At 44.7% G+C, this 24442-nt stretch overlaps 3 protein-coding genes and 1 pseudogene across 3 annotated transcripts; 3 read left to right on the forward strand and 1 right to left on the reverse strand.

Annotated features, from left to right (window-relative positions):
• Positions 1-336: 336 nt before the first annotated feature.
• Positions 337-1999, forward strand: LOC136493490 (AT-hook motif nuclear-localized protein 23-like). The gene has a single exon (XM_066489582.1). It carries the CDS (start codon positions 708-710, stop codon positions 1638-1640), a length of 933 nt encoding a protein of 310 aa, XP_066345679.1. The 5' UTR covers positions 337-707; the 3' UTR covers positions 1641-1999.
• A 2491-nt stretch (positions 2000-4490) lies between these two features.
• LOC136494829 (heavy metal-associated isoprenylated plant protein 4-like) lies at positions 4491-6367 on the reverse strand. Its single transcript, XM_066491005.1, has 4 exons — positions 6130-6367; positions 5451-5626; positions 5159-5243; positions 4491-5083 (listed from the first exon to the last, which is right to left on the reverse strand). Exons 1-4 carry the CDS (start codon positions 6254-6256, stop codon positions 4560-4562), a joined length of 912 nt encoding a protein of 303 aa, XP_066347102.1. The 5' UTR covers positions 6257-6367; the 3' UTR covers positions 4491-4559.
• Positions 6368-14751: 8384 nt separating this feature from the next.
• Positions 14752-19120, forward strand: LOC136493336 (AT-hook motif nuclear-localized protein 10-like). Its single transcript, XM_066489410.1, has 5 exons — positions 14752-15599; positions 16289-16341; positions 16975-17106; positions 18238-18399; positions 18508-19120. Exons 1-5 carry the CDS (start codon positions 15044-15046, stop codon positions 18802-18804), a joined length of 1200 nt encoding a protein of 399 aa, XP_066345507.1. The 5' UTR covers positions 14752-15043; the 3' UTR covers positions 18805-19120.
• A 1095-nt stretch (positions 19121-20215) lies between these two features.
• Positions 20216-21569, forward strand: LOC136492133 (F-box protein At1g53790-like; annotated as a pseudogene).
• The last annotated feature ends 2873 nt before the right edge of the window (positions 21570-24442 follow it).

Raw genomic sequence — 24442 nt, forward strand, 5'->3', positions numbered from 1 at the left:
ATTAGCATAATCTTGCGATGAACACGCTAAGCCATCGCTATCACCATGCATCACATTTTGGCGTCATAGTTCCTCCCGCTCGACCCGTCTCTCTTTCTCCGATGCCACCCCCGGCCCTGTCACTATCATGTAGGACGCCTGCGAAACTGACTCATTGGCCCCCAAATCCCGTGGCCCACGCGTCAGTCTTACAGCCTTGTGTCTTTTTCCGTAGCTGCAAAGGATGCGCAAGAATTTGTTCTCCCAACTCTCTCCTCCCCACATTATTTTATGCGGTGCACCTCCTACTACTGGTTTGATGAAGAACCTCTCGAACCCTTCTCTTCCCATCTTGCCTGCCTCCCGTGCCTCACCTTCTCCTCCTCTATAGCTTCCTCCTTTCTCTCCTCCTTCCCTACCCTGCTCATAGCTAGCTCACAGCCCTGTTGGTGTGTGTACGTTCCTTCAATTCTCTTCTTTGGGTTTTTAATTTCATCCCTGTTTGCTTCTTTCTGCATCCAAAAGCTTTTAAAACAGCCCCAATCATAAACAATCCCCTTCTTTAAAAATCATTGCTTCCTTTTCCAACACTTCCTTTTAACCTAAAAACAAAACACCACTCTCTGTTGCAATTGGAGTTTTTTCTCTCTTTTTTTCGCTGATTTTTCTATTCTAGTTTTAAAAATTTTGCTTGCTAGCTACATCAGTACATGAGCTAGCAGAAAAGCATGGCCGGCCTCGACCTCGGCACCGCTGCGACGCGCTACGTTCATCAGCTCCACCACCTCCACCCCGACCTCCAGCTGCAGCACAACTACGCCAAGCAGCCGGAGCCCTCCGAGGATGACCCTAATGGCGGCGGCGGCGGCGGCAACAGCAACAACGGAGGGCCGTACGGTGAGCACGACGGCGGGTCGTCCTCATCCGGCCCAGGCGCCGGAGACGCCCCTGGTGGCAGCGGTGGTAACGGGGAGATGGTAGCCCGCCGGCCCCGCGGGCGCCCGCCGGGCTCGAAGAATAAGCCCAAGCCCCCGGTGATCATCACGCGGGAGAGCGCCAACACGCTGCGCGCCCACATCCTGGAGGTGGGGAGCGGCTGCGACGTGTTCGAGAGCGTCTCCACGTACGCGCGCCGGCGGCAGCGCGGCGTCTGCGTGCTGAGCGGCAGCGGCGTGGTCACCAACGTGACGCTGCGGCAGCCGTCGGCGCCCACGGGCGCCGTCGTGACGCTGCACGGGAGGTTCGAGATCCTGTCGCTCTCGGGTTCCTTCCTCCCGCCGCCGGCTCCCCCCGGCGCTACCAGCCTCACCATCTTCCTCGCGGGGGGCCAGGGGCAGGTGGTCGGCGGGAACGTCGTGGGTGCGCTCTACGCCGCAGGCCCCGTCATCGTCATCGCCGCGTCCTTCGCCAACGTCGCCTACGAGCGCCTCCCCCTGGAGGAGGAAGAGGCTCAGGCAGCGCCACCCGGCCTCCAGATGCAGCCACCAGGCGGTGGTGCCGATGGCGCTGGAGGCATGGGCGGTGGGCCGTTCCCTCCCGACCCGTCGGCTGCCGGGCTGCCGTTCTTCAACCTGCCGCTCAACAACATGACCGGTGGCGGGTCGCAGCTCCCGCCAGGCGCTGACGGCCATGGTTGGGCCGGTGCACGGCCGCCGTTCTGACAAGCAAGTCCATGATGGCCGGTGGTGTAATTCAGGTTTGAGAGAACTGCAGGAAGATGTCAAGAAGAAAGCAATGAACGGCACAAGGGTTAAGGGCAGCTTGCAAAAGGTTAGCGCACGTATGCTTGCAAGGATTCTATCTATCTATTTCTATCTCGATCTCTGTACAACTCCGTAGTGTTTGCTCGGTCTCTCTGATTTTGTGTTTTCAATTTCTTCTCCTTTCTTTTCCTTTTCTCCTCTCATGTGCCTCTTGAAACTTGATCTGTTTGTGGTGTAACCTTGTCTTAATTTTTAATCTGGCTTTTAATAAGTAGTCTTCAAAATTTGTTCTCTGGAACTGGATGCAAGTGTGCTAATCGATGTTTCCATGCATGGGGTTCTTGTTGTTATTGTTCCTATGGATGAGATAATATATATCTCCAACCAAATTGTGTTCAAAAAGTTAGCGTATCCTAGTGGTTTAAGCTGTCAGTTCTTACTTTATCATCATGTAGCTGCTAGGTGTGTGTGTGTGTTGTGAATATATACTTTTGGGCACAATTGTTTTTTGAGTTAGACAAAGGTTTACCTGCCTGTGTGTGCAACAACAATTAGTGACGCGTGCATACTATATTATTTCTCGTATCATCAATCAGTTTCTGCTTCTGGTTCTTCTTCTAAGTTTATTGTGGAGTCTGGGAACTGCTTCGTCACAAGTTACCACACAATTTTCTGCTCACACGTGTGCGTGCTTTGCCTTTGTTTAAACATCACGAAGCTAGTACTCGATTCAGCTATAGTAAATTGCATCTCGCAAAGCAAGCAGCTCATGGGGACTCCTCACAAAGTCACCAACTACTTGCCTATGCTGCCTTTATTTGTTCTTCGTTGTCTCATATATATGCGTAGATTGCAAGATGGTTGTCTCCCTAAGTTCTTGGGACTTGGACATTCAAAGATTCTTGAGGTTTTCATTTGATGACATATGTCATCTAGTGTTTATTATGGCCTCTTTGGATTGTGCTGTTGCATCCCTGTTCAGAGATTAGGACTAGTGCTATATGGCTAGCTTAAAACTCCCACTCCACACCATTTCTATAGAATTTGATGGTGTGTCTGTGTGCACCTAGCTTGACTGCCTTCAGCGGTCCTAAGCATACTGTGACACTTTGTCACATTTCTTTCCTTACACGAGGAGTATTTGTTATTAATTGAGATTTTCGTTCCTTCAGTCTGCAGAGTTCTTAAAACTGCAACCAATTATTATAGTCCTTTGTGTCAAATTTGCAGCTTGTTGTTACCAAAATTAGCGACAAAATAAACAAACGAGCAGCCAGAAGCCAAACAACATGAAATTTCTATGCGCTTGCTAGATTTGTCAAGAATAATTTGACCCGAACAAAATAATCAACTTCACTGAAGAGTCAATGACTAACTCGATGAGAAATGACACGTAGCACTTATCTAACCTGTTCAACTGTATTACTAATTATCTGGCATTTTCAGATGTCTATCTCGCTATTATAATGTTCTATGCCGTCTCTTTGTATGCTCATGTGTTGATAAAGTCTCTTGTTCTCAAGTTGTTCCCATGATTCTCTGCACATATATCTATTTATGAAACAATTTCTCCAATAGATTGATGAACTACTTGTAACCCTTTGTTGTGCACATGTGCATCAATTCAATAGCAAAATGTTTTTAAAAAAAAAAAACTCTACTGGGTAACATACTATTTCATGTTCTCATCACTATAATAACTACTCTTATCAGCTCTGTTGTCTATTCTTGTGTTCCTTAATAGTTTTGCAATTTGTATGAGCCTGAAACCAATTTAGTTTTCAGTCAGAAACTCAGAATTAACATCCAACCAGGGTTCTGGGATCTGATTCGGAACAATCAAATTTCAGCAAAGTTAATTCGTCCATTTTGGTGAGGCTCGAAACAACATTGTATCAACAATCAGAAATTTTGGTCCAATTTGAATTTTTAGTCTAGTATAGAGTTCAAACAAATCCAAAAAGTTTTTCATTTGATTTGAAAGTGCAAACTTATCAAACTATATTCCATTGATTTCCTCTTCGTGCCTCTAGAACAAATTTTGGCTAAAATTCAGCTAAATATTAGCCAAACATGAACATTTTCACTAGTCAGCAAAAATGAGTACTAGTCTAAAATTTCTAAGATTCACCAATTTTGGTCGGGTCAGGAATTTTTTTGCTATTTGAATCCCAGAACCCTGCATCCAACTACTTATCAGTTGAAGACTTGAAGTGGTTGGATTTGATCAAGGGCTTATGATTGTGGTGATTGAACAAAAAAAGATGGTTTCAAGCAGTTGGAAAATAGTTAGACCACAATTTTTAATTTACAGCTAACTAATGCTATGCATAGTTTTTAGCTACCAGCAATATTTTATAACAGAAACTTAATTTGTCTAGTAATTGAAATTTTGAATTTATGATATTATCCAGCAGGAGTCATGAGCCTAACTTTCTAAGTCAATCTAATTGATGGGAACCTCCAATTACAATGTTGATTGCCATTAGTTTATTTGTTGACAATTTATAATCCAGTAAATTAGCTAGGCAAAGTTGCTTCTTAGTTTCTATCAAACGTTATATACTAAAATGATACTATCAAAGCGTCACACAGTTTCCTTCTTTGAAATACTACGCTTACTCATGCATGGGTATAAGCCAGTTAGCGTTTCAGCTGGAAACCCTGAAAGATTTGCTTGGAAGAAGGTTCAAGTTTCCTAGCTAGCTGGCTACTGTCTTTGGTTTAGTACTACTATACAGTAGACTTCAGATTGGTTGCAGACATAATTAATGCAAGCTAATAACAAATCTGTGCTGAAGCAAAAAAGTTGAGACATCGTTGGCGTTGCTCTTAGTGTTCAAATTATTCGACATGAATCCAACTGCAAAACAAGGTCTACATCACAGCGCATGCATATGGGTTCTCCTCGCTGATGAATTCACTGGGGTGTGTGCAGTGCAAGAACGCCGTCTCCTGGTAGCCTTTGAGCTCAGTGTGTGTGTAGCTGACACCGCCGTACGGTGGGTCCCCGCCGCCGCACCCGTAGCCGTAACCGCCGCCGTACGGCGAGCAGTAGCCGCAGCCACAGCCGTAGCGGTGGCCCGGGTGCGAGTAGTCGACGAAGTGCGGGTGCGTGCAGGGGATGAAGTAGGGGGCGATGAGCTCCTTGACGACCTTCGCGGCGGCCTCCTTCGCCTTTTCCTTCTTCTCTTTCTCCTCCTTCTCCTTCTTCTCCTTTTCCTTGTCCGCCTTCTTCACTAAGACCTTCTCCTCCTTGACGATCACCTTCTTCTCGACCTTGTCGACGATGCCCTTCTTGCGCGTCCTCTCGAAGATGTACTTGACGAGCTTGTCCTCCTCAAGGACACCCTCGACGGTGCACGTGTTCTTGCCGAAGTCCGTCTTGGCCTCGTAGATACCTATATTATTAGCGTGTGTGAACATGTCATTATTGATTGGAATTATGAGATTACAGCTCTAGAGAGAGAGATTACTCTTGTTCTCAAGCAACATCTCCTTGACCCTGACTGCACAATCGGGGCAATGCAACGGAAGCTTTACAGTTATGACCTTCAGCTCCTGCGGCATTATTAACAAACCAAAGAAATGCATGAACAATGGAGCTATATATCGCGGAAAACCCAACATAAGAAGCAGTGTTCTTGATCAGACACTGCACACTACGTGCTGTACTCGCCATGGTCTATGGAAAGGCAGGTGAAATGATCAGAAATCTACATGCTGTGTTATCAGAGATCGATGCATGTACATGGAAGTATCATTTACCTCCTTTTTGGTCTTGACCTCAACGACCATGTCGTCCTTGGGAGGCGCGGGTGGAATCAGCTCGACCTTCTTCCGGCAGCCCTTCTCAACTTTCTTCCTGAGCTTCTCGACGTCGAACGCGAAGCCCTTCACTGTCACCTTCCCTGCCCCGGCGTCCACCTTCACCTCTTCAACCCCTGCCAGTATATATATGTGCCATATTCAGAGACTCACAGTATAATTAAGGCCCCGTTTTGCCGGGCTTTTCCACCGGCTTCAGAGCCGTTTGGAGCCGTTTTCTACCAAACGGGGTTAAGTAAAATAGCTTCACTTGTGAAGCCCCTAAAAACATGCTCTCACAGTGATTTGGGGTGGGACGGAGCCAAAAAAAAGTGGCTTCTCCCGGCTCCTCCTCTAGGCCCCTAAAAACATGCTCTCACAGGGAAGCCATTTTGTCAAACGGTTTACCAAAACTACTTCAGCTCCACCAGTGAAACTGTTCGTAGAGGTGAAACAAAAAAAATAACTTCACTAGTGAAGTGAAGCCCTGTCAAACGGGGCATAAGTGGGCACAATATGATCGATCATACGCATGCTCCTCCACATGTCTGTCTGCATGCATATCGCCGGCGGCATATTGGCATGCACCGTTCGAAGCAACACACAAGTGCAGCAACATTTACAGCACGTAAAAACGCACCTTGGAACTCGGTGAACTCCGTCTGGATGTCGCGCGCACACTGCCCACAGTGGACGAACACCTTGTAAGTGGCCGTCTTGACCTCCACCTTGGTCTCTTTGACCTCCACCTTCTTCTTGTCTGCCATGCCGACGCCGATTTCTGACTGTTCGCGTCACTCACTTCACTTCTTGATTGATGAGCCCCTTTGCTCGTTGCTACTCCAAAAGGCAGCGCACTAATAATGCTCGGGCGACATTGCAACTGATACGCAAGAGCAGAGCTGAAGGGGGGGGTTAATGGGGGCTTTGCTCTGCTGCGGCGTGGCTCTCAGATGAGCAGGGGGGGTTGTTGGGCATTTGTTGGAGGTGGTTCACGGATCCATGCGATGGTTGAGAAAAACTGAAAAAGCAGTGAGGTTGAGATCATCTACTTGGCATATGCTTTTCAATTGGAAGCTCACTTCGTCAATCCAAACCCATGCTACACCCAAAGTGGTTGGGCTGTTGAAATTGACCGGATGTGGAGGGAGATGTATATAAATTTTGCGTACTTGCTGGGCCTATTCGTGTTTTAAAAGAAAATAATTTGACTATCGACCTCCAGGTCCACCCTGGGACCAGTGTGCACGATATAGAGGCGAGAAATCTTCAACCTTGTACATATCACAATTCACAACAATAGGAAGCAAGAGGAATTCCAGGTCAGTTTCGTGCAGACAACACAGAGGTGCACTCAGCGCTCGGCAGGAAAAGCGAGAGATCAGAGGAAATGGAAACGGGTGTGAGGCTGAAGAGGCCGAGCCCAAATCATTTCCCAGTTAGGCCCACGAATAAACATGCCGAGTTTTAAGCCCATGCCGCACGTCCCGCCCCAGTGCCTGCCCCCACCGTGCGTCCTGCCGAGAAAACACGGGCAGTTCGGGACGCCGTTAGCGAAGAAGTACGCTGCTGGTTGATTTACGTGAGAAAAAAATATTATTTTAATTGAAAATTTATGATCATTTATGATACGCCCAGGCTGATCCGCGCCGCGCCCTGCCGTGCCCTGCGGAAAGCAGGCTCGGGAGAGGGGCCCACATCGGAGACGCACAGCTGGTCACATCACATCACACCACACGGCGCGATCCCAGCCATTGGCGGCCACCACACGACGTCATCAGCAGGCACGAGCTGGTGTGTCCCTCGCTGCCCGCTCCGTGCCGCCGCAGGAGCCCGACCGGGCGCCACGACAAGCCGCACGGGCACACGGGCCAGGCCCAGCCGGCCAGGCAGGCAGAGGCAGCAGCCGCGACGCCGCACGCGGCGCGGAGGGGATGGGGATTCGGCGGGATCGGCGGCACGCGCGGTACCTGCCCGCCCGTGGAGAGTGGAGTGGAGCCGTTGGGCCGCGCCCGTGGTCCGGCGCTGTTCTCTCACGTCCGGCTGGCCCGGGACCCCCACCGGCCACCGTACTCGTACTCTCCCGTCAGTCCCGTGCACGACGCTGATGCCTGATGGGCCCCTGCCTTTCAATTTGTTGTGTCGTGTCACGCACGCTCGGTCGCTCGCAGGGCATCCACGACACAGCCGGTGGCCCGGTGTGGAGATCTCCGCTTGTCGAGGTCTCGCCGCTTGTCGGTCACTCTCAATTCTCAAAGCAAACCGAATGAATAATGTGTGAAGAAGGACACGACGAATTTTTTTTTCTTTCGCTCTTATTTTCATTGTCGTGACTTGTGAAATTTATGATGAGCTCTGTTCGAATTCGAACCATTTACCGGAGTAAAAGGAACCGAGGGACAGGGTAATTTCGTAAAAACATTACGGATATTTTCCAACCGTATTTGAGATCGAAACTGTTTAGAGGGATGTAGATCTATTTGTATCTAAGTTCGGATATTCAATATCTAATACCGTATCCGTATCCGTATCCAAACACTCAAATTGCATATTTATGATGTCGATATCCAATCGTATCAATTCCGACGGTTGACACTATCCGTATTCGAATCTAAATCCGAACATAAATATAAAAACAAATAGTAATATCAGTGATATCCGTCCGTATCCGTTTTCATTACCGGCACGACCGAACCGTCCGAGGAGGGGATATTTAACTTTTTGCCACTCTTATGGTTGGCATGAGCTCGATTGCCACCTTTCTACGTGTTCTAATTTTTTGCCCCCGACTGACCAAAACTTCCACTTTGTAGACATTTTGGCTGCGTGGCACACTCAGTCAGCTTACCAGCGTGGCAGGTGCACACAAAAAGACCTCGCTGCCCCTTGCCTTATCCCTTAACCATGTGGGCTCGCTCCCCGTATCCTCAACTGCCCCCATTCTTCTTCTTCTCCAACGGCTCCTTTCTCTTCTTCTCCACCGGTGGATCTGAATGCCACACTCTCCAGTGCACTCCCACTCCTTGCTGACCTCGCCATCCGCTGCGCCATGTCTTCCCCTCACTGGCAAGGAGAGTCGTCGAGGCAAGGGAGCAGGCTTCTCGGTCGATGGCTAGACCGACTGTGTTGCCCTAGGCGCCGCATCTTGGTTGGAGATGAGACCGGGCTCCCACTGATCCAGTGCCCTGAGTGTGGTCAAGCTCGGGTCATCGAGCTACGAGCATGGACAAAGGAGAACTATGGTAGGGTTTTCTTCAAGTGGCCGACGAACATGCAAGGGGGTGAGATCTGTTTGCACCTGATCTCGTTTCTTATCCATTTTTCCCTTTTTTTTGCTAATTGGGATCTGCATTGGTGAGTTTGAAGCTCATTTTCATTGATATGTTTTTAGGATCCAACTACATGTCCCTTCTTCGAATGGCAAAATAAGTACCTGAAGAAGCTGGTTGAGCTAGGCAAGGTGACACTACACGATGTGGCTGATGATGATGAAGGAGAAGTAGAGGTTGAAGCAGAGTCTATTCCATCCAGTGCTAGGCAAATACAATCATAGATGGAGAACTTGATCTCAACTATGAAGCTATTGGTGTTGGTTCTTGGTGGACTACTGGTTGTAGGGATTATGTACCTTATCAAATTTGACTCCGTGCCACACCTTCCCAAGTTCCACCTAAATAAATAAATAAAAATAAAAAAGAAAAGAAAAAGAATCACTAATCAGACGCTCAACGCCGCCGCCCGTCCGTCGTAGCAGCAACCCCGCGGCCGCGCATGCGTTCCCCAGACTCACTCGCACATCCCCGATGTCGAGCCTCGGCTGCCACCTGTGCAAGCTCAGCGTCGAGCCCCGCTGCATCGCCACCCACCGAGCTCCGCACGCCTCGCGCCACCGGATTCCAATCCCGTGCTCCCGCCCTCCGCCGTCGCCGTCCTGCCCCGGTCACTGCCAGTGCGCTCCATCGACGCCCGACACGGATCCCCTATCGCCTGTAGTTCTGCGTCGACGCAAGATGTGGCCCATCCTCGCTCCCCATCGGTTGCAGCTCTGGATCTGCGTGCAAGATTCGTTAGGGTTTGGAGTTCCAGCGGCTGGCACCAAATCCTCCCGCCGCTGCTCGTGCGCTGGGCTCCACTCCGGGTGCTCTCTTTTGTTCTAGGTAAGAGCCCCCCCTGCTCCTAGAGGCTGCACTCTCCTCGATTCGGCCCCTTTCACCCGATTCTAGGATTTATAATATCCCTGGATCTGAACAGATCCCTCTTTCCAAGGAGGTATATATGTCATAGAGGATCCTGCTACTGCTTGTGCTCTTGAGAAAGCCGATAATGCACACGGAAAAAATAGAAAATTTAACAAATGGCTTCACTGTAAGTGCGCTTAGCCTTTGTTTTTTCTTGCACAATGATTTTGGAATTGACTTCTATCCATCAGTATAACCTAAAATTCTAATCAAACTAGAGATTTTATAAAATATAGTTTCTAAATTTCTATCAGCGTGGAAGGGGGCTCTTTTTCAGCATTGTTTCTGAAAATACTTTGCAAACATAGTCTAATTAGCGTACCATGGTTTCCCTTGTACTACAGAGGGTCAAAGAAACTGGTAGACATGAAAAGCTATGTGAAAAGCTTCTTAAGCAAAAGAAAGGACATGAACTTCCAACATTTATACCACCAAAGGTATTCAATTTTCGTCTTAGTTTTCAGTTCAAGTGGAATGTCTAAGTCCACTAAGAAATTAATGTCTTTATTCCTGTTTGTCTCACCAGTATGATTTGAACTCTATGAAAGAGATGATAAGGAAAAAAACCATGGTTGCTGCTAGGTACTATAAGCCATAGTCTTCATGTCTGCAACAAAACAGGTAATGGCCATAGTCATGTCCACAATAAAACAACTAATGCTTATCCATGTCTATTTATTTTTTTATAGATGCTGATCTCAAATAATTTCAGCCATACATGGAGTAGATAAACTTTGTGAAATAATATGTTAAGGCCATTAAGGCTAATGGTTGCGGCTGCACTTTTCATGTGTGAAGCATGTTATGAAATGTACTATCTTAATTTATCCTATATATTTTAGTTTTAAGTTAATTCTAGAAGGGAATCAGGTGTGGGTGGTCATTGCTATGGCTGTCATTGAGTAAAGATCTCAGAAAAAAACATCTGAGAAGCTTCAGAAATTTATCACTAGGATTTTTTATATATGTTAGCTTCCCTTATAAAATAATCTTTAGCCATTATTTTTTAAATCATTAGTTTGGCTGTGGCTGTTTGACATGATGTTGTCTACTGTTCCATGAACTCGAGTCTTAGTAGTTTTGCCAGTGAAAGCTACTTGTATTATCTCTATACATGTTCTTGTTTTATCTCTGGACAGGTTCTGAAATGTAGTATCTTAATTTATCCTCCTGGTGAAAGTTACATTCTTGAGCCTGCTGATGGTATTGTGATGTTTTCGACTAATCCTGATAGCAGTTTTGGTGTGCATTCCATCATGGAAGTGATGTTGTCATCAATGACTCTACTGCTATTTTCTAGTCCTGATTAGTTCATAGATCACATTGTAGCAAAAGACAAATAGTAGAAAAAAATTGTAGGTTCGAGTGTTTTTAGGGCACTCGGCAACTTCTTTGTCGAGCGCCCGACAGAAAACACTCGACAAAGCGTTTGCTGTTAACAAGTTTGTCGAGTGTCGTTTGCCGAGTGTAACACTCGACAAACCCTTTGTCGAGTGTTTTTGGGACTTCGCCGAGTGCCCCTGGCACTCAGCAAATATCCTGTATCCGGTAGTGAGTTATTTATTCTTTCTTTTCTTCCAGAAGTGCGGCTATGGCTTAGCTCCTTAGAGTGTTTAGTTGATGGTTATGTGGTGCTACTGAGAAAGTTAGCTCATGCTGAAATGGTATCACTCTGCCTTTCGCTAATGGCTGCAAAATATTGGAGTTACTAATGAGTGGGAATTAGCCAATGAGATGTTTGGATGACCCCTTGCACTGTCAGATTTGATGTGTGCCACTCAGTCACTGTAGATCATTGTCTATGCATGCATTCTCAGGTTTGGGTGTTAGGATGATTCATATCTGCAACCAGCTATTCAGTGCAATTGAAAGTTCTTTTGTTTTTCCAATTAAAAATTGGCAACCAGGCTTTACAAATCAAAAGATGCAGACTGATTCATTGTGAAGTTGTTAGACTTTGTTGGCTCATAGTAGCCTTTTTTTGGTACACTTGGAACAGATTCTCATGGGTTTGGAATTTTTAATTTTAGGAACAATTGAAGGAGAAACACATGATGCTGATGATCTATATAAAATTTTAGTAAAGCGAGACCAAATGTTCTATAAAATTTTTTCAGTGTTTCAAGATCAACAATGAGTTAAGAGCTTTGATTTTATCATTACTTGGATCTATCTTATGTTTCCACTGAGCAATCTAATAAGTGCTAACTGAGTGCCAAAATGACATATTTCTGATCTTTCTTATTACTTATGTGGCCTTTGCAAAAAATTGTAGCAGAAACTATATGGCCCTTGTTAATTTATGTACAAATTTTAATGATAAACCGAGACATATATGTACGAAACATACTATCACCATTATCTTTTTTTTGCCTTCTAGATTTCTGGTTCTGTTATTTAACTTTAGAGTTTTGGTTAATGATGTAAGCCAGTACGTGTTGTATACCATACCATCTTGCCTCCGAGATCGGCATATTCTGATTATTTCAAATGCCTAAATATGACCATGAAGTTTATAGGTTAGCTATAAATAAATGCAGCATTGATGACAATTGTTTTAAGTATCCAAAATCATGTATGTTATGTTGTGTTTAAGATTACTAATGGTGTTCATTTATGTCATTATGAGATATGCAACCTGATTTGATTTGTCCCAGTTAATAATACTTTGCTTATGCAGGACTTACAAGTTACAAGTGCTTCACTACAAGGGTGCCAGAGCCTCTGACTTCCATACCAGCATGCTAAGACAAGGACACCTATTGCTGAACTTATTCACTTTTTTTCTTGAATTTATTCCAGTTGCATCTATGTTGCTGGGATGTAGAATTAGAGTGGGCTGCTCATGCTTTGATGACACAAAGGGTTGGCTCTTAACGTGTGTGAGATCATGCTTTGTTGACTCAAAAGTTCATGTCTCTATGTATTTGTTTTGTTTGTTCAGATATATTAGTGTTGAGAGATGTACATGGATTTGTAGTTAAGACATTGATGTATGTATTGAAAATATTTAATATGTTTTGCCTATAAAATCAAATGTATTTGATGACGTGATGTTTTCTCCGTATAATTAAGTGGATTTCCGAAATTATCTAGATTGTATTAATATGAATATCTATTAAATAGTTTTGCCAACAGATTAGTTGCCACAGAGGACATCTTTCCAACCATGCTATGGAAAAGGTCTCACCAACATATAAACTGTCGGCGTATGTCTTACCTGTCGGCGTATGTCTTACTTGTCGGCGTAGGGTTAACTGACGGCGTAGATTTCAACTGTCGGGAAAGGTATATTATTTAGCTACACCAAAAGTGTCGGCAATTCTTTAAACTATCGGCAAAACTTTCGTCGACTGCTTCTACCGCGACTGTTTCTAAACTGTCGGCAAAACTTTTCGTGGGAGACTATCTATCGGCGAAAGTGCCCTTTGCTCACTATAGAATCTGTCGGCAAAGGTATGTTGTGTTATAGTGTTTCTCAGTGTGCAACTCAAACTCCCCAACAATTGCATGCTGTCTAACTGCAAGTCTGAACCCAGGCATTGAGGGATAAATGGCTCCAACATCCATATCTGGATTGTCCCTATCCCAGTCAATAAGTGGCTCTGAAGTAGCTTTGTCATCAATAGGGATAGTTGTTTCCTCCATTCCTTGCTGGATCTCTGGTGGGATAGATGTGATAGGAACTTCTTCAGCTACAGCAACTGTTGCTTCCTCTTCTGCAGCTTTGAACCCATATGCCTCAAATGTTGCATCTTCATCAGCCAATATAGTAGCCTCACCATCTTGATCATCACTGGGTATTATGGTTAGAGTGCTCCAATCAACAGCAGGTTCTGGTGCACTAAAAGTTTCAGCTTCTGGAGACATAGTTGTATCATCAGCTGCTTCTGACTGTGCTATAGATTGGGTAGTAACCCCAGATGTTGCACGACCACTAGCATTATGCCCAGCTGGTGCTGACTGACCCTTTTCCTTGACCTCACAGGCAAGATACAACAGCTTAACATCCATCCTAGCCCCACCATTTCAAAAAACTGCTTGTCAGTTGTTACCTTTCACTCAGTCCCACCTGTCTATATCAATTCCCCCACACAATCAGCTGCTGACTAGGCCCCCAGATAATGTTGCTAGCCATTTCCTCGACAAAGTTACTTGGATTGAACAGAGACCTACTGTCAAACTAGACATCATGCCTTGAATCTTCCATTTCCAGTGGCCCATACTTCAGATTGGCAGTGAACTTAGCACATTCAACAACAATTCTAAAAGCATTGCCAGGATCAATCTAGACACATGTCGACAATGAAAACAGTTTGGAATTAGAATTGATCCAACTCCACAACCATCACAGTGAATACAATCCATACAATATCCTACTTACCAAATAGGGCAATCTGACAACTTCATTCTGCAAGATGAACAAATCCACTACCTACGAAGCGCAGTAACACACAAACCATGAACTTTAATGACCGCAAGCAAAATCAAAACCCTAACCACTGAGGAACCCTAGGTGACAACCGGAACCACAAAGAAGACGAGAGGGGAAAGAGAGGAGAGGAAGGTACACCTACATCCACGAGCACCGCCGGCCTTGCTTTCGCCGAACGCCATAGATCCTCGCGCCGCTCCTCAACACGAGGGAGAAGAAGAAGAATGGGGGCAGCTGAGGATACGGGGAGCGAGCCCACACGGATAAGGGATAAGGCAAGGGGGCAGCGAGATCTTTTTGCGTGCACTTGCCACACTGGTAAACTGATTGGGACTACACAGCCAAAATATCTACAAACTGAAAGTTTTGGTCGAGATAAAAAAATTTATGACCCCCCTTAGAAAAATGGCAATTGAGCTCGTGCCAACCATATGAGTGGAAAAAAAAAGTTAAATATCATTGGAGGACAGGGGAGAGAGAGGGGGAGGCAGCGATTTTTACCGGATATATCTCGCGTTTTCTCGTCAGTTACAGATCTGATCCGACCCCTGAGGTCAGGTAAAACTCTCCGCCCTCCCACTCCCACCCACCTCCCCCTCCTCGCTCCGTTTCTCTCCCCCAATTTTCTTTTTTCTTCGGCGCAGCAGGATTTTTTTTCCCCTCTGCTTTCCCCAATTCCGCCGTATTTTATTATTCGATTTCGAGGTCGGTTTTCGGGTGCAGAGAGAAAGGTCACGTCCAACCGCCGCGACCCGCGCATGTGAACTGTGCCCGACGAGGCGCGCGGCGCGGGTGAGGTGAGCTGCGCCGAGGCGGAGGGACCGCGTCGGATTCGGGAGGCCAGGCCTAGGGTTTTCACCGGCCCGCCCGCCCGCCGCGAGATGGACGGCCGGGACCAGCACCCGCAGCAGGCGCAGGCGCAGGCGGCGCCGCGCGTGGGATCCCCGCCGCAGGCTGGCGGCGGCGGCGGCGTCATGATGCAGCACGCCGCCGCCGCGTTCGGCGCCGCCGCGACGCCGACCGGGATGCCGCCGACCTCGGCGGCCAACGTTATGCACGGGTTGCCCCTCGCCTTCAACAACCCCATGGCGCCGTCGCCGGGCGCCTCGTCGCCGATGAACATGAAGCCCGCGGACATGCCGCTGGGGCCCACGTACCGCCCTGACTCCGGCGGGCCGGGCTTGCAGCAGCAGCAACAGCATCCCGGCTCCGGTGGCGTAGCCGTCAGCGGTGGGGAGCTCGTGAAGAAGAAGAGGGGGAGGCCGAGAAAGTATGGCCCGGACGGGAGCATCGGTTTGGGACTCAAGTCCGCGGCAGCGGCGGGCACTGAGGCGGCGGGCGGCCGGTCCGGTGGAGGCGGCTCTAGCTCCAACCCCGACGGCAAGCGCAGAGGACGGCCCCCTGGGTCCGGCAAAAAGAAACAGCTCGATGCTTTGGGTAATATAGCCTGCACCAGCTCTCTGCCTTGCTTTTATGCCTCAATTCTCAAAAGTATTCGCTTACTGCTTACATAAGGCCATGCCTTGGCCCGTTGATGTAGCCATTGAAAACGTGGTGCTAGGGCCCTGGAGGTATATGACGTGATTTCTGGAATAAGTTTTTATTTATTATGTCATCTTTTTTGTGCCTTTAACAAGAGGACTGGGCGCAAGAATTTGTTTTTAAAGGATTCCCCCCACATTCTGAAGGAATTAAAAATAGAATGGAGATGGTGCAGGCATTTTAATATTTTGGTGAAGTACAGGCATTGCCTTTATTATTATGCACTGTATAAACAGGATAAGTAACATCTATTCAAACATGAGCCTGGTCTTTAAATATTGTATTTCTCATCGTAGGTTGCTTGCATTTTTTTCTTTTATAATAAGGATTCTTGTATGTGCGCATACCGACCAAAGATGGATAATTTTTTTTCCTTGTAACTTAATCATGCTTAGATTTGCAGTAATCTCTAGCCTTTTACCCTTGCCAACCAATAAGGGCAGTAGATATTTGTTTTTACTTGGATTTTTTTCACCACCACCATATTTCATTGCCAGAATGTTAATGATAATGTCATTTACAGGTTTCTTTTTAAAGTATAAAGAATTTGTTGCAGCAATTCTCACTGTGTATGTGCTTTTCAGGATCTTCGGGGACATCATTTACTCCCCACATAATAACTGTGAAGCCTAACGAGGTAATTGAAACCATCATGTGATGTGCCAAAGTTACATTCAAGGAATATTTCTGTATTCATGACTGAGTGAACTGCTGTTCATGACATGCTGTTTTTTGTTGAAATGTTCTTGCCTATCCCTTGGCTTGCAAATTCCAGCCACTCTCCAGGCTTTTATACTGAACTGACGAGCTTCCATAGAGTCACATTTATATCTAATAATGGAGCAACAAGAGAGAGCTATATGCCTGTTTTTTCCTTCTAGAATAAGCTCAAAACATTTCTTGCATGGTCTTTTCAGTATTTTTAGCGTTATCCTTTTATACCTTTTTCTCTTGCTGTCAACTCCCGTGAAGCTTCCCATGTTTTCAGTGCCATCAATGAATACTTAGCACACATTTGTTCAACATATTACAGAGTTCATTAGTATAGTGCGTATAACACATTGCTCAGGGGATATTTTTACAAAATTTGGAGAATGTTCTGTTGATTCTATCTTGGCTTGCTTTCTACTTGCATTAATAGTATATTTACCAGTTGGCAACAATTTTAGTGGCATTCATGGCTTGGTGTTTTTGAGCCTGCTGCTTTGTTGTACTGTACCACTGACAATCTAATCAGAGATCATGCACGAAATTATCTCTGTATTTTCAGGATGTTGCATCCAAAATAATGGCTTTTTCTCAACAAGGCCTGCGCACTACATGCATAATTTCGGCAAATGGCGCTCTGTGCACAGCAACACTGCGTCAACCAGCAACCTCTGGTGGGATAGTGACATATGAGGTATATTCAGGTTCAACTGTTCAGAGCACAGGCGATGCTTTTATTTTACTACTGGGTCTTTTTTGAAGCAATAGCACATGTTTAAAATTGAAGCTGATTTATTCTTTTTTTTTTTACATTTTTGGCCAGACAAAACGACTATGGCTTTTCTGTTAGCATGTTTTTCCTGGGATGCTAATTAAGTAAGCATCTCTGTGCAATTGAGTAGGGTAGGAGCCAGGGCCTTTTTGTGCTGTCACTTGACAGCATTAGATTCTATGAATTCATGGCTATATTACTGTTGAGCTAAGAGAAAACAATGCAAATAATCATGTTTCTAACACTAGTGACATCAATAACTATCTATTCTGGATCCGCCCTGCAATTGACCATGGAGAGGCCTTGCAACTATCAGCATTCTCTTTTCAGTTGCATTGTGCTCTAGTAACATTTCTATGAAGTTAATTACCATATAGCATTGATCCACTTAACTTGCATATTTCCATTATTTTTCTCTTGGCTATTACATGTTTACATTTGTTTGCATTCTTGCTTTTTTATAAAGGTATACCCTGCTTTTTGGAAGCACATATAAGGTAGCTTGCCTGCTTTCTTTGTCAACTTGGTTTTAGACGATCTATGGCTGTATTTGTTTTCAGTTTTCATCTCATCTAGGCAGGATAAAAACAGGAAACATAGGAGCGCATATTCATTGGTGCCTCCGAGTGCAAACTGCAAGAGCAAGTCACGATATTTTCATCTTAATGTAGTAACAATCATATAGAACTCACCCACTGAATTTTACATATTTCTGTTACTTTTCTCTTTGGGTTCCATTTGCCTTCAATCTTTGTCAACTTGACTTCTGATGAAAGGCAGAATGACTGCAATTTAGTTATATATTATAAGCTTTCAATCTCAGCTAGGAAGGATAATACAGTAAAAAACTGAAATGACAGGTTTGAATAGCCTCTTACTCTTATTCACTACAAATAACTAACTGCGATGCAACAGTTCATTTGTGAATCGAGGACAGACTGCAAAACCCATCCGCAATATTCTAAACCCATCTGCAATATTCTAATTTTTATTTTCAAATGCTGTGATAAATTCACATTATGATATGAATGCCTTTGTGGTGACCTGTTGCAGGGCCACTTCGATATACTCTCTCTGTCGGGCTCATTCCTGCTTGCAGAGGATGGTGACACTCGCAGCAGAACAGGTGGTTTGAGTGTGGCACTGGCTGGAAGTGATGGACGCATAGTTGGAGGTTGTGTTGCTGGAATGCTGATGGCAGCGACACCTGTACAGGTTCTCTATTCCTATATGGTTGTTCACCCTTCATTTCCATTTAGCAAATGTGCCAGATAGGGACGCCAATGCCTTCTGTTACAACTATTTAAGCCTTCTGTTTTGCAGGTTGTAGTTGGCAGTTTCATTGCTGAAGGTAAAAAGCCAAAAGAAGAGCAACCGAAACGCGAGCCAACATCGGTGCCACCACACACAGCTGGTTTTGGGGCAGCCTCGACTGCCAGCCCCCCATCGGATGGTACATCAAGCGAGCACTCTGATGATCCAGGGAGCCCCATGGGACCAAACGGCAGCACATTCACCAACGCGGGGCTTCCTCTGCACTCCACATTTGCTCCAGCTGGTTGGTCACTATCAGGGAACCAAAGCCACTATGATCCAGATCTAAAGATGATGACCGACTGATGGGTGCTGTTTCGCAGCTTCCTTGTTAGCAGTTGACCTAGTTGAGTAGGCTCCGGACTTCTGCACCGGCTCTAGTGGTGCGGCATCTGACAATAATTGAGGAATCCTGAGAGTGATAAAGCCTTCAGGAATGAGTAGATCACGAGTAATAAGTTGCCTTGTTATGTTGTAGTTAGTAGATTGTATTTGTATGGTTTCTGTCAGGAGTCTATGCAGCATTCCTTCTGGTTTCCATCTGTATCAGCGTAGTGCAACGATTCTCTTATCCATGAATTGGTATTGCTCCCCACTTCACCGTATGCCATCTGTTCATCGTTGTATTGTGCAATTCTCCCCTGGGGTTCACACAGCCAATTCGCCTTTGCATTAGATAGACTATTAGACCGGGGTGCACTTTTGTTCTTTGAATGAACTCATGCGGATTTTTCTTATTTAATTTGCAAGTGTGTCTTCTTTTTTTTCAGTTTTATTTGGAAACTTCATGTCTACAAAAGATTATGTTTTCCTGTGTTTCAAATAATACACCTGCTTTCAACTTCAAACAATAAAGGGACAAAAAACCAAATCCCCTCATATTTTGATAGTCATGTCACTGTTATTCAGGATAGCTTGGTACAACAAGAGAGTTGGGGTATGAAAGAGAGCCAGCTATCTTCATTCTTCATTCATTCATGGTTTGGTAAAAAAAAAAAAAAAATCAGAATTGGTCTTTCTTGGTTGTTGGTTCGCTTCCTTTCATGAAGTCTCACGCATCTGCTTGCGGCGACGAAAAATGGCATGGTAATCGCGGAACAATATAACCCTAAAAACAAAAATGCTTATATCGTTACCTAGATGAGGGTTGGAATTTCTTACCTTATGCCTGACTAGAAAAGCGTACCTGCAGTGTAGCGGAAATTCAGATGCTTTGCTTTTCTCCCTCTCTTGTTTCAAGCGGCAGTGACCCGTGAGCAGTGTTTTTTTGTTTGTTTTGAAACTGGGTGTTTTGTGTTTTCATTACTCATCTGCTGACAGATCAGCAACAACGATTGCATAGACGTTATTAGGGACGGTGCTTGTGATTAGCTCCTCCCCTTCAAGGCTTAAACGCACTCGTGGCCCAGCTCCTCCCCTTCTAATCAACAATTAAAAAGTTTCTTGTGTAGGTTAATTAGTCTCCTGCCATTTTCTATAGCGTTATTTTCAAACGGCTTTCTCATCTGAGTTTCTCCGATTTTTGCCCCCCAAAAAAAAAGCTGTTTGCATCGACCATAGATGTTACGTACTCCGTATTAGATACAGACTCTAGTCTAGCTATAAATATATAATAACTTTATCTAATCGTCTCTTGCCCGTACCCTATATATATATCTACCTTGGAACAATACAATCAACGTCAAAACATTAGGGTTTCAAACAATTTCTCCCTGCAATGGGAGACCCTCAGAAATCTGAGGACCGCAGGGAAATCCCTACGGATGTCATACCAAACATCTTGCTGAGGCTGACTTTGTCCGGTCATCCAGCGTCTGCAAGCTGTGGCGCAGCATCGTCGCAGACCCCTCCTTCCGCAAGCTCCACGTGGCTCATCATGCCGCCGCCGCATCTTCGGAGCCGGAGGTCCTGCTCGTCACAGAAACCCGCAAGCCCGGAAGGAGCGACGAGGCCAGTTTCTTCAACCTTTCGTCCGCTACAGCCTTGTCGCAGGTTGCCATCCCCAGCGGATACCGCCTCGCCGGCGTCTGCAACGACTGGCTCTGCTTCGCGCTCGACCACGATCAAGCACCTGCGGTCGTGTGCAACCCCGTCACCGGCGAGACGCTGCAGCTTCCAAAGGCACCTCCGCTCCCTGCAGGGGATTCCCAGCTGTCGCATCTCTTCGTGTTAGGGTTCAGCGCAACGACCAAGGAATACAAGATGTTCCGGGTTTCCTTCCCACGACGGCACGCATCCAGAGATGAGACTAACTACATAGCCGTGTACACCCTCGGTGGCGGCGGTGGCTGGCGCCAGTGCTCCTATCTCTCCCGGTGTCACCCGCTCCAATTGCCGGCGCCGGTACACATCGACGGGAATATATTCGTACCGACCGCTGATTTGGCAGACGACAAATGAGCCCGCGCTGCGCGAATGTTGGTCGTCGATGTGGCCGCGGAGACGCCCCGCTCGTACCGTATCCCGTATAGCTTCGATGATTATCACGAGGACTGGCACCACCTGCGGGGTGGCTTTTGTCTGTTGGCCGACGGCTTTGATCTGAACGGGCAGATGTGCCTCGTCGTGAACGTTGGCTTTTATCCTGTGTCTCGCAAGAAGACCCAGTTCTGGGTCATGAAGCCGCCATGTGAGCTTGAGGGCAAGGGGCAGGAGGACGACAAGCTGTATTGGGATCTACGCTATAGCTTCTGCTTCGACGACCCCTTCACCCTCACCATGCCGAGGGGCGCCTGGATTGACCACGCCCAGACGTTATGCTACAGGTTTGGAAATTTTGTGTACAAGTATGACACGAGAGGATACTCATCGCCCTCCAACGTTGATTCTCTCTTGTTTGACGAGCGACTGGATCTCCCAGATGCTCCTCTCGGTATCCGTCATTGTCTTCTGATAGGTTGGAGTTTTGCCGGTGGAGCATCTGCGGAGGTTATCGCCCCAGCCTGCTCTCCCCTCTCATCTTTGCATTGCCACCATCCCAAGTCGAAAAGGGGAAGAAGCGACCACAGTTCGAACACACCTTGCTACGTGCTTTGAAGGTGGAGCTTGATGAGCATATGGATGGTATATGAGAATAAAGCCTTTGTGCAACATGTAACATGGAGATTAAGGCCGTGATTTTCCTTATACTTTTATAGCGTAATTATATTGAGTGCCACTTTACTTATATTGACCCGTGACACTCAACTTATATTTTTTTTATACCGAACTTTACTAAACTTGCTCAAACTTAAGTTAGTTATAAAACTAGCAAACATATTTACAACGAAACATACATTCTTATTAACTTACTTACAGATCAGGTCTATCTATGACACTCGAGCTTATGAATTTGTGTTTTGCTGCAGTACGTGGTCATCTTTAAAAACTCTGTATGAATCTTAAAGCAACTTGGTCATAAACTATAATTACTAATTTCATCTTGGACTTGGATTGAGGCCGGTCCTAGAATTGTGTTAAGTCAGGTTTTGAATAAATCATTTCTTATAATTGTCTTAAGTTAGGTTTTTCTATGTTTGACTAAATTTATAGAAAAACATAGAAATGTTTATGGCACCAAATTAAACATATTACAAAAATATATTTTAAGGTGTATCTAATCTTATCATTGCTAATTGGAGGCCCCAACAGAGACAACACATTAATTCTTACCAGACACATAGGAAAAGAAAAGAAAATTCTCGAAATTCTCACAATAAACAAAAGCATTTGACCTTTAATATAATAGACTCTAATCATCATTGCTATTATATATATATATATATATATATATATATATATATATATATATATATATATATATATATATATATATATATATATATTTAAATTACCCCCCTCTGCCATTATGAAAAATGCATAGAGTAACCTCCTAATTTTGCATATAAATTATCCACCTCTGCTATTAGGACAATAATTTAAAATAACCCTACATTGTATGTAAATTACCCACATGTCATTATGAAACATAATTCAAATAACCCTCTAAATTTGCATCTAAATTACTTACCTTTGTCATTATAAAATATAATTCAAAATAACCCCTAACATATTGTAGCTAAATTACCTAGACTTTTCGTTATCAAAGATAATTTCAAAATAACCCTCTAACTTTGTATCCAAATTAAGCACCTCTACCATTATGAAAGATAATTTAAAATGCCCCTAATGATTTTATAAATTACCCGCACGTACCATATGTCAATTTAATATTAGTAATTTAATTTTGAGCACTCTATCATGCATAAAACAATACTACACAAATAATCTTGTAATATAACAAATTGGCCCCTAACAAATTCATCATGTTTAGTGTTGCGGCATGTAAGCCAAGATTCAACTAAACATATGTAAAACAATACTACTAGAACCCCGACTCTTTTTAATAAAAAAACAAATTTTGAATAAAAGATAAAGAACACTAAAGTTTCTATTTAACATGTGAAAATTTTCAAAGGCTTGATTAAAGTTAAAAGTTAAACTATAGATTTATGAAGTCATAGAAAGGAATGTAACAAGAGTTTATATATCCTAAGTACAAAAAAGATAAATTCTAGAAATTCTAACTAGAGGTCCTCATCAAAGCCTGCATGTTAATCCTCACAAGAAACAACAAAAGATAGATCCTAAAAATTCTCACAAAAATCAAAAACATTTTACTATCAATTAATTAGGTATAGCATAATCACCAATGACATTAATAGCTATTAGATCTATTCTATTTTCTAAAAAAATTATCCACCTCTGCTATTGTGTAGAACAATATAAAGTAATTCATGACTTATATTTACATGACCCACATACACCATTAAGAAACATGATCTAAATTAGACCTAAATTTGCATCTAATTACCCACATCCTCCTATCATGATCGATGATTTGCATAGTTCAGAAGAGAGAAGATATAGTGCATAGACCTTGGATCCCTACTGAAGATTAAAAGATGCCTTGGCTGCAAAAGAGAGACATAGATTTAGAAGAATAACTAATGAATCTTAGTGATTTTACCACAGTAGTTTTTTAAAATATCAATTCAGATTTTTTTGTAGTTTCACTTGGGTTTAGAATTTGTTTATCTATATAAATCAGATATTCGCCCCAATTTTGCCAGATGTGTCCGATATCCTCTGTTTATTAAAATAACTAACTTTTGTGTACTGGTGCTTGTTTTTGGTTGACCAATGTGAACATTTAATTTTCCTCCCAAGAGAAATGTTCTGCAATATATTAAATCCACTAATGATAGGATCATATTCTGGATAACAATAGATACAGAGCATTTTTTAAATGAATAGAAATATGTAGCTAGGTTGCAACACTGTTTACTCGCATGGAGCTAAAAGAAATGAGAGAAATCAGTCTTTTCTTGGTTCAATGCCAATGACATGTATAGGAGCTACGGTTTCTTTGGTTGTGCTTCTTCTCAAAAAACGGTGAAGCCAAAATAACGTCAAACTGTGAAGGGAGGCAAAAAAAAAAAAAAGGTACATATATAGAAGGCAGCGCCCATGAACGAACAACGACGATTACATTGGAATCAAACAACTAACCAAGGTTCAACCTGACAACAGCTAAAGCATTTTTATTCCAGCACGACTTGCGTGCACGTGCACACACTGCATACCCGCTACTACCAGTCGCTAGCTACCGATACAGCCAGCTGATCGATCGATCTCTCAGTCGCTACACAAAAACGCAAGTGCGACCACGATCCCGGCCCTGATCTGACGCAGTCACCTAGATGTACTTGCCCGACGCCGGGTACGTGCTGCCGGCGGACGGGTACGCGGGGTCGACGGCCGCGCTGGCGCCGTGGCGGCGTCCGCGTGGTGCTCGACCTTCTCCTGGTGCTTGTCGGCGCTGGCCTGGTCCTTCTTGGCGCGGGCCGCCTCCTTGGCCATCTCCTTCTCGCCGTGCGTGACCGCCGTCGCCTCGTCCATCTTG

Source organism: Miscanthus floridulus, chromosome 11 (assembly GCF_019320115.1).
Source record: "Miscanthus floridulus cultivar M001 chromosome 11, ASM1932011v1, whole genome shotgun sequence".
Lineage (NCBI taxonomy): Eukaryota > Viridiplantae > Streptophyta > Magnoliopsida > Poales > Poaceae > Miscanthus > Miscanthus floridulus.